This window comes from Micromesistius poutassou (assembly GCF_964030765.1).
Source record: "Micromesistius poutassou genome assembly, chromosome: 4".
Lineage (NCBI taxonomy): Eukaryota > Metazoa > Chordata > Actinopteri > Gadiformes > Gadidae > Micromesistius > Micromesistius poutassou.
In genome coordinates this window covers 1906972-1916971 of record NC_140274.1, presented here as the reverse complement: position 1 = coordinate 1916971, position 10000 = coordinate 1906972, and the positions used below count along the sequence as shown (strand labels likewise).

At 53.2% G+C, this 10000-nt stretch overlaps 1 protein-coding gene across 1 annotated transcript in view; it reads right to left on the bottom strand.

The window, feature by feature from the left end:
- LOC311342363 (fatty acid CoA ligase Acsl3-like) overlaps positions 1 to 10000 on the bottom strand; it is a 28653-nt gene that overhangs the window by 5974 nt on the left and 12679 nt on the right. Inside the window, exons 4-8 of the mRNA XM_084467209.1 lie at positions 8462 to 8637; positions 6745 to 6868; positions 6185 to 6256; positions 2281 to 2420; positions 384 to 556 (exon numbers count right to left, since the gene is read on the bottom strand). Coding sequence (XP_084323335.1) covers positions 384 to 556; positions 2281 to 2420; positions 6185 to 6256; positions 6745 to 6868; positions 8462 to 8637 — 685 coding nt within the window. The remainder of the gene's footprint in view (positions 1 to 383; positions 557 to 2280; positions 2421 to 6184; positions 6257 to 6744; positions 6869 to 8461; positions 8638 to 10000) is intronic.

Sequence of the window (10000 nt, the reverse complement as noted above, 5' to 3'; positions counted from 1 at the left end):
GTATTGGTTAAAAAAAATGCTTTTCCGACTTTCTCGCTTTTTCAAAATTGAGGGTGTCTATGACTTTAATTTCGCCATACTTACGTAACCTTTTTATAAAAGGCTATAATATAAAACGCTCATTATACCACAGTGAAGGGGGTCGCCGTCCCTCCGCTGCGCGTCGGGACGGACAACGCCCCTTAACTGTGGTATAATGACTGTATACCACTGACTGAAGTGATCTATTGCTTAAATATACACATATATACATATATATGTTTATATATAGTATATGTATATATCTATATATATATACATATCTAGATATATCTATTTGTATATATATATCTATAGTATATATAGATGTATTTCTCTCTGTATGTGTGTGTGGAGGTCCTCACGCTGGCTGAGGGTGCCCCCCCCACAGGTCTCCGTCAGGCCGTAGCCCTGCACCACCGGGCAGCACAGACACACGTTCATGAAGCGCTGCGTGGCGGCCGAGAGCGGGGCCCCCCCCGACAGCACCGCCCGCGTCCGGCCCCCCAGCAGGGCCCGCACCTTCCGGAACACCAGCCTGGAGCAGGGGGGACAACACACACTCTGGTTAGGCTGAGAGGGGCCCGTACTGAGGCCCCGTACTGAGAGGCCCCGTACTGAGAGGGGCCCCGTACTGAGAGGCCCCGTACTGAGAGGGGCCCCGTACTGAGAGGGGCCCCGTACTGAGAGGCCCCGTACTGAGAGGGGCCCCGTACTGAGAGGCCCCGTACTGAGAGGAGCCGTACTGAGAGGGGCCCCGTACTGAGAGGGGCCCGTACTGAGAGGGGCCCCGTACTGAGAGGGGCCCCGTACTGAGAGGCCCCGTACTGAGAGGCCCCGTACTGAGAGGGGCCGTACTGAGAGGAGCCGTACTGAGAGGCCCCGTACTGAGAGGCCCCGTACTGAGAGGCCCCGTACTGAGAGGGGCCGTACTGAGAGGGGCCGTACTGAGAGGAGCCGTACTGAGAGGCCCCGTACTGAGAGGAGCCGTACTGAGAGGCCCCGTACTGAGAGGCCCCGTACTGAGAGGAGCCGTACTGAGAGGCCCCGTACTGAGAGGCCCCATACTGAGAGGGGCCCCGTACTGAGAGGAGCCGTACTGAGAGGGGCCCGTACTGAGAGGAGCCCCCGGGGGTACTCTGTACTCTGATGCGCTTATTTAAACTGCTTATTTAAACTGCTTATTTAAACTGCTTATTTAAACTGCTTATTTAAACTGCTTATTTAAACTGCTTATTTAAACTGCCGCAACGCAGGCGATGTGGCAATGCCAAACCGCCGTTCAAAGGTGGAACCGCCGCTCTTGACCTCTAGGCCTGACGTGGTCCGAGCGCGCCCTACTGTAACGCCCCGGTGTGGGGCGCCTTTCATATGCAACGTCAGTTATTATAACACTATATACACAACGACGGCCCTTACTAAAAGAAAAGAATCACAGAGTGACCAGGGGTCATAACCGTGGGGACACGCCCCCTCCTTCCTAGAAACTCAGCCCAAAACACATTTTTTAAATCTCCTAGGGGTGGACGCCGAAACAGGGGGTTCACTTCCACTTTAAACCAAACAAACCTACGACTGAACGGCGTGGTCACATGACGAGGATGAGTTAACGATGAGGTCACAGAGTTTAAAGTCGGGGGCTGATTGGCCCCCGAGGCGTTGGTGGGAAGGGTTGGAGACCTCAGAGATTGAGGTCTCCAAGGTCTGGTTTATTCTCCACTATGTGACACACATCACGCAAAACAATCCACTCCCAAATGACCCTGAACGTCCACGATATGCCACAGATGACGCCACCATTGCCTCTTTTGCAACCGTGTAACTTTTAGAGACATTTTTGCACAGAAGTTATGATTGATTAATTTGTGACAGCGGTTGATGAATGGAGGGAAATGCAGACCGGGAGAAATCAAAACATGGACGGGGGGGAGGATGGAAGGAAAAACGATGTAAAAGCACTGACGAGAGAGGAGACAAGATGACATGATGATTATGGTCTGGAGGACGGGAAGCGGGGGAGATCATGAGGCTATAGGAGAAGTTATGTTTGTACAGTCAGGGTGTGGGAGTGAAGTCAGAGCGCTGGGAGATCATGAGGCTATAGGAGAAGCTATGTTTGTACAGTCAGGGTCTGGGAGTGAAGAGAACAAGGAGATGTGTGGCTGAACGCATGTGTAAAACTTAACATGTGCAGCATTGAAACGTTGATGCAGGCCATTAAACGTGTGTGCATTGGCAGGTCTCCAGCCTCCTGCTACCCACCTGTCACACAGCGGCGTGGAGAGGCCCAGGCTGAGCTGCTCCAGCTTGTAGTGGTAGGCCAGGACGAACAGGCTACGCTGGAGGCTGCTCATCTCCTCCACCTTGACCATCACGCTCTTGTAGATGCGGTCCATGATCTCCTGTGGAGGAGAGAGGGAGTACTGTTAGTACTGGAGGAAGATCAAGAGAGAGAAGAGAGATATAGAAGGCAGATCTACAAGATGACGAAGGGGACTTGAGGAAAGACTTAAAAGGAAAACAATAAAGGGAGTGGAAGATAGAGATAGAGATATATATATATATATATAGAGAGAGAGAGAGAGAGAGAGAGAGACAGAGAGAGAGACCGAGACAGAGAGAGACAGAGAGAGAGAGAGAGAGAGCGAGAGAGTTAGAGAGAGACAGAGAGAGAGAGAGAGAGAGACAGAGACAGAGAGAGAGAGAGAGAGAGAGAGACAGAGACAGAGAGAGAGAGAGAGAGAGAGAGACCGAGACAGAGAGAGAGACAGAGAGAGAGAGAGAGAGAGAGAGAGACAGAGAGAGAGAGAGAGACAGAGACAGAGAGAGAGACAGAGACAGAGTGCTAGATTGGTGAACATTGTATACCAGTCAGACAGAAGATAACCCAACAGCCTTAGAAGTTTGAGGGAGACAAGTTGTTCTAAAACGTGGGTCCCAGACTCCTGGTGGACCCGGCCCAGCAGCCCCCCCCTGGTACTGTCCCCCCTGGTCCTGTCCCCCCTGGTCCTGTCCCCCCCCTGGTACTGTCCCCCCCTGGTCCTGTCCCCCCCTGGTACTGTCCCCCCTGGTCCTGTCCCCCCTGGTCCTGTCCCACCCCTGGTACTGTCCCCCCTGGTCCTGTCCCCCCTGGTCCTGTCCCCCCCCTGGTACTGTCCCCCCCCTGGTACTGTCCCCCCTGGTCCTGTCCCCCCTGGTCCTGTCCCCCCCCTGGTACTGTCCCCCCCTGGTACTGTCCCCCCTGGTCCTGTCCCCCCTGGTCCTGTCCCCCCCCTGGTACTGTCCCCCCCTGGTACTGTCCCCCCCTGGTACTGTCCCCCCTGGTCCTGTCCCCCCCCTGGTACTGTCCCCCCTGGTCCTGTCCCCCCCTGGTACTGTCCCCCCCTGGTACTGTCCCCCCTGGTCCTGTCCCCCCTGGTCCTGTCCCCCCCCTGGTACTGTCCCCCCCTGGTCCTGTCCCCCCCTGGTACTGTCCCCCCTGGTCCTGTCCCCCCCCTGGTACTGTCCCCCCCTGGTACTGTCCCCCCTGGTACTGTCCCCCCTGGTCCTGTCCCCCCCCTGGTACTGTCCCCCCTGGTCCTGTCCCCCCCTGGTACTGTCCCCCCTGGTCCCTCCCTGGTACTGTCCCCCCTGGTCCCTCCCTGGTCCTGTCCCCCCCTGGTCCTGTCCCCCCCTGGTCCTGTCCCCCCTGGTCCTGTCCCCCCCTGGTCCTGTCCCCCCTGGTCCTGTCCCCCCTGGTCCTGTCCCCCCTGGTCCTGTCCCCCCTGGTCCCTCCCTGGAGCCCTAGCCTCCCTGCGCCGTGTGTCTGGTCCGCTGCAGTGTGGGGTGTCAGGGAGCTGGCTCTCGTACAAAGGATCTCTCAGATGGCTGATAACAAGTACAGTCCACTGGTCTGCTACGCAAAGTTTCATTTACCGTGTCAAGATAGTCTCTGGCAAGAGAAGAAGACATTGTGAGGGTGAGTCTGCCTCCAGCTAGCCTTTCTTTCCGTTATGTCTTTGTTAACAGTAGAGGACTCCTTGTTGGCCAGGGCTCTGATGGTGCATTTCCACCGGCGGGTACGCTTCGGACCCAACGCGCCTCAGCCCAGTGGTGAGGGTGCGGTTTGGCCCAGCTCAGTTACGGCTCACGTTTCCACCGCCGCCAGTACCCTTATGGTGGGCGGGGTTTAAGACAGTACCCTTATGGTGGGCGGGGTTTAAGACAGTACCCTTATGGTGGGCGGGGTTTAAGACAGTACCCTTATGGTAGGGCGGGGTTTAAGACAGTACCCTTATGGTGGGCGGGGTTTAAGACAGTACCCTTATGGTGGGCGGGGTTTAAGACAGTACCCTTATGGTGGGCGGGGTTTAAGACAGTACCCTTATGGTGGGCGGGGTTTAAGACAGTACCCTTAGGGTGGGCGGGGTTTAAGACAATACCCTTATGGTGGGCGGGGTTTAAGACAGTACCCTTATGGTAGGCAGGGTTTAAGACAGTACCCTTATGGTAGGGCGGGGTTTAAGACGGCGATAGCCACGGCAGCTACGTAAGCATTGTGACCTCATAGCAGCCGACACAGTGTAGCCTGCTAATAAATCCATGAAAAAGAATGGACAAAGAGCAACAATGGAGGACGTCCAAGAAGGACGGCAAACTTTTGCGCGACATTTTCTTCAATAAATAAAGCTTTCGCTGTTGTCCAGAAATACCTTGCGGGTACTGTGTTTGTTTGTTATTATCCCCCTGTCGCACAGAAGGGACAATTCCGTCGACCAATCAACGGACGGCGTGTGTAGCTCAAACTTGCCGGGACCCTTTCAGGCTCTCAGTACCCCGACGGAGGAGCGCTGTGAGACGAGTACGGCTCAATACGGCTCAGTCCGGGTCACGCCCACTTTTGGCGGTGGAAACGCGACCCGTGAGTAACAACGTGTTCAGGTTGAAGTAAGCCAGGCCTCAGACAGCAGCTGGAGGTCAGGAACCCAACGGGAACAGAGACGCTGCGTGACATGGATCACCTTGTGTTGTTTAAAGTTCCTAATACTAAGAGAGCACTGCCTGGTATGGGCTGTGGGGGGTTCTGTGAACGCTGCCCTTTGTTTGCTCCTTTGGTCTTATTGGACACATGGTCCGACTTCACTGTGGTTGTTCCACAGAAAGACGGCTGATGTTACAGCAGTGGTCTGAGGCGGACGCTGGGACCGTGTTATGGGACTGGTATCGTGACATGCTGAGCTCCAGTTCTGTGTGACTGGACACTGTGTCTGTTTCCGACTGCTCTTGGAGCCCCTAAGGACCTGGTCTGCCCTTCAGAAACACTCAAACCAAGCTTCAACTGAGAGCTCAGAGAGAGGAAGAGAAATACTGTTGGAATGGATGAAAGGGCACAAACAAACAATTAAAAACAGCTGGCAAGTGTGTGTGTGTGTGTGCGTGTGTGTGTGTGTGTGTGTGTGTGTGTGTGTGTTTAAAAACAGAGAGATTGAAAGAGGAAATGGACATGGGAGGACGAACACTCTTGTAGAGCAAACATTTTGCCTTGGGTGTGTGTGTGTGTGTGTGTGTGTGTGTGTGTGTGTGTTTGTATATGTGTGTGTTTGTATATGTGTGTGTGTGTGTGTGTGTGTGTGTGTGTGTGTGTGTGTGTGTGTGTGTGTGTGTGTGTGTGTGTTTGTATATGTGTGTGTGTGTGTGTGTGTGTGTGTGTGTGTGTGTGTGTGTGTGTGTGTGTGTGTCATGGGGACATCCACACAGGGCGTTCTCACGTTCTGTTTACAGCTGTGAATGGTCCCAGACACCCTCCCTCTCCACCACCGCCATAGGGGAGAGGGGTGTGTGTGTGTGTGTGTGTGTGTGTGTGTCTGTGTGTGTGTGTGTGTGTGTGTGTGTGTGTGTGTGTGTGTGTGTGTGTGTGTGGGCGTGCGTGCATGAGCATGTGTCTGTGCACGTTTGTGTTTGTGTGTGTGTGTGTATTTACCTTTCATGTTTTATGTGAAAAGATTTACATTATGTAAAATGCTAATAAAGTATGCACAGCGCCTGAGTGGAGGATCAGGGCGGTGTGGACCAGGGCGGTGTGGACCAGGGCGGTGTGGACCATGTGGAGGATGACATTCACCAGCAGCTCATGTAGACGGGGTTTGACGGACGGGGAGACTGAACAGGGTTCAGTGGGGTAACGTACCGGTACGGCGGCAATCAGCGTGGGCTGCAGTACGCTGCTGTCGCCTTGGCTTCCTCTCTTGATCATAGACGACTAGAGCACAGGAGACATGATGAACACACACACACACACACACACACAGTACTGCCTCTCTTGATCATAGACGACTAGGGCACAGGAGACATGATGAACACACACACACACACACACACACACACACACAGTACTGCCACATCGCTTTACTCAGGGCTCAAGTCATGCACTTTCTGATCTCATCATAGACACATAAACCACGTCCAATAGGTGGCTGGGTTGGATATGAACATGTGGTGATTCATATTGATCCCACTAGACTCCTCCTCATCCTCCTTTATTGAAGGGATGGTGTTTAAACAAATAGAATCCACAGTAAGATAACTGCAGTCAATAAGTATGGGTTTCTGGTCATATCTGAGACTAGGCGATACCTCCCACTACTAGCAGGTAGTACTAGCAGGTAGTACTAGCAGGTAGTACTAGCAGGTAGTACTAGCAGGTAGAAGTGTGACAGCAGTGCTCTGTGAGGTCCTGGGGGAGTGTACCTGGTCAGCCAGCGTGAGGGGAGAGGAGTACCCGATCCTGCACCCGTGGGAGAGACACACCAGCTCTGCATTCAGCTCCAACACGTGGGCCAGCGGCAGGTAGCCTATATAGGTGTCCTTCTCACTGCCAACACACACACACACACATGCACACACACACACACACACACACACACACGCACGCACACACACACACACACGCACACGCACACGCACGCACACGCACACACACGCACACACGCACCCAACCACAGACACACCCACACACATTTAATTATAAAAGGAACAAATCCATAGGGATTGTATTCTCGTATTGTTGAGAACATTCTCCTGATGGTTGTGAGCCTCTGGGGATTAGACCCAACCTGGTCTGTTGTGGAGCAGCCTGATGGACATCAGAACGGACCTGACCCCTGTAACCTCCCCTCCTTCTCACCCCCCATCGCGTATCCTCCCTCTTTCCACAGTCCTCCCCCTTCCCATCTTCTGCACTTCCTCTCAACCCTCCCGTCGCCGCCCCCCCCCCCCCCTCCCCTCCAGGGAGGAAGGGAGGTGTAAACACATGTGGTGTCATCGGCTGCTTAGCCAATCAGCCTGTCTGTAGCCCCTTGGGGTAGGGATCCCCATGGGAACCCCCCCTATGATCATTCAGGACAGCTTCATATCACTGATACAAATGCTCAGAAAACCTGTAAAAGGAAAAACACTGGTGAGTGAAATGAATGGATCTCACTCCCTGAAGCAGTTCTCCCGCTGAAGCTGCTCCAGAGCTACATATCCCAGCAGCCCCGGGCCCTGCTGTGGACTGGGAACACAAGATTCCTCCACCATGTCGTTCAACAGCAGCCCTAAATGTCACCGCTTTGGTTTGGGAGCCAACAACATTTTGTCTGAACGCTGCTCAGAGAATTGTTCGACATATTTGGTCATTACACTGGTCATTGGTCATTTTCTACTTCGGGGTTAAGAGATGATACACATATTATATACATGTATACACACATACACATACACAGTTGTTATTGTTGACTTCGTAAGTTTAAAGGAGCTGTATTGGGACTGTGCTGTACTCATTAACTGATGAATGATACATCCTCAGAGACGAGGAAACATGCTCAGTCTAACAGCAAATCCTGTCCTATCCTATCCTATCCTGCAGGTTATTTTCCTCTCAAACGTCTGGGTGGAACCTTGTTTTTGTTGTGAATCATTCTCTCAGTGCCCCGGGTTGCCAGATATTAAACGCATTGGCACACAAACACAGCGTGCTGCCGCCATGGAAGTGAGCAAAGGAAGTGGATCAACTGAGATGTACTAGAGTCACCTCATCCTCTTTCAAAAGAGCTCCGTCACCCGAGCTCTGCTAGAAGCCATGAGAGCCAGGAACTACTTCCAGACGGACGGGGGAAAAGGGAGGGGCCTTTGGGTTCTTTATTCAATCTCCAATCTTCATCTTGTTCAAAAAGTCTCACTCAAAAGACAATGGGCTGGTAACCGGAGGGTTGCTGGTTGGACCCCCGGCTCCTCCTAGCGGAGTGTGGAGGTGTCCCTGAGCGAGACGCCCTCGCCCTGACTGCTCCTGACCCGCTGGCTGTCGCCTAGCACGGTGTGAGTGTGTGATTTAACCGTTGTAAAGCGGCTTCAGATGAAAGCGTCTAGATGAGGTGTAGAGGCGAGTGTCAGCCAGGTGTGAGCGAGGCCGGAGAGAGGCGCCTACCCCAGTCCAGACACCCTCTCCGCGATGCCGGTGACGCCCGCCAGGAGGTTGCCGTGGGAGATGAGCACGCCCTTGGGGATCCCCGTGGAGCCGCTGGTGTACATGATGACGGCCAGGTCGGCCGGCCGGGGCCGCGTCCGCCCGCGGCCCGCTGGGGGGACACAAGGGGAGGGAACCAATCAGCACGGAGCACATCCCTGATGCTGCCACGCTCCAGCTTGTTACAATGCAACTGAATATTTAAAGAGCATCAAGCTACTCAAACCTCAGGGGAATCAGGAGATTCCCCTGAGGTTTGAGTAGCTTGATGCTCTTTAAATACGAGGTGTATAGGACGGACCTCTCCGCCATCGCTCTCCTGGGTTCTGAGCAAAGAAGAGCTTTGGTCTCTCCATCCGCCCCAGGCTGCGCTCTAGCGCCTCGCTCTATAGACCTGAGGCCTGTAGACTGGAAAAGTGCTCAGGAATCGAATATTTCCCACATAGTTTAGTTGATGAGGCCCACTATTTCATAATTCTGTTTAATTGTTTTAAGTTTTCAACAATATTTCAATATCATTAGCAACAGACTGAGCTTGGCTTATTATACAAAGAAGATGCATTCAAATGAAGCCTAGGCTACTACGAGATAATAATTGGCCTACCGCCAAATCACGGTCATCCATGAAGATTAACAGCCCTTTAACGCAAATCAGATCAAGCATCAATATCAACAAAGCTTGCTGCATTGCAAAAACAAAGCATTTCAGAAGCCTTTATGGCTAACTTATCAGGCTCACAAATAACACTCATGCGTTTTGCGCCAACAGGCAGGCTTAAAAGATTGTCAAATGTGAAAATAGATCGGCATGGAAGAAGAGAGAGCATGAGAAGAACATTCATTCATTGATTTGCAAATCAAATGGTTTAACCGAGCAGCAGGAAAAGGCATGCTAGGGCCCACCCATCTCTGCCAAAGGACAGGAGGAGTCCAGCGGGGTTTGCTCTTGGAAAAGACGTGACTCATGGAAGTGGAGAGCTGCTGTAAGCTCTCTCTCAAATGTCAACGCCAGAGGGACCTAAGGCCAGATGTAAGCATGGGCTCCTATCTGGTCTGGTAATCCGGTCGACACGACAAGAAAAGACGCCTTCAGGGATCCACTGGCATTGAAATGGAACAATAGAGACCAGTCTCTACTGGACCTCAGATGTGTGTCAGGACGACCCGCAGCGCGCCCGGCGGCAGGTGGTGACCCCCCCCCCTGGTTCCTAACAACCCCTCTGTCCAAACAAACACACACTGTGAACCGTGGCCCTGGTCTGGCATCAAGGCTCCGCATGGAGACATGAGAGACATCAGCTCTCTCTCTCGCTCGCTGTCTCCAGCGTGGTGTGTGTGTGTGTGTGTGTGTGTGTGCGTGTGTGTGTGTGTGTGTCACTGAGGCTTGAAGACGTCGGCACACAGCTGGCTCTGACTAAGCGGGACCCCTCACACTGTTGATGACGTACGAGACACAGCAGAGAGAGAGAGAGAGAGAGAGAGAGAGGAGAGAGAGAGAGA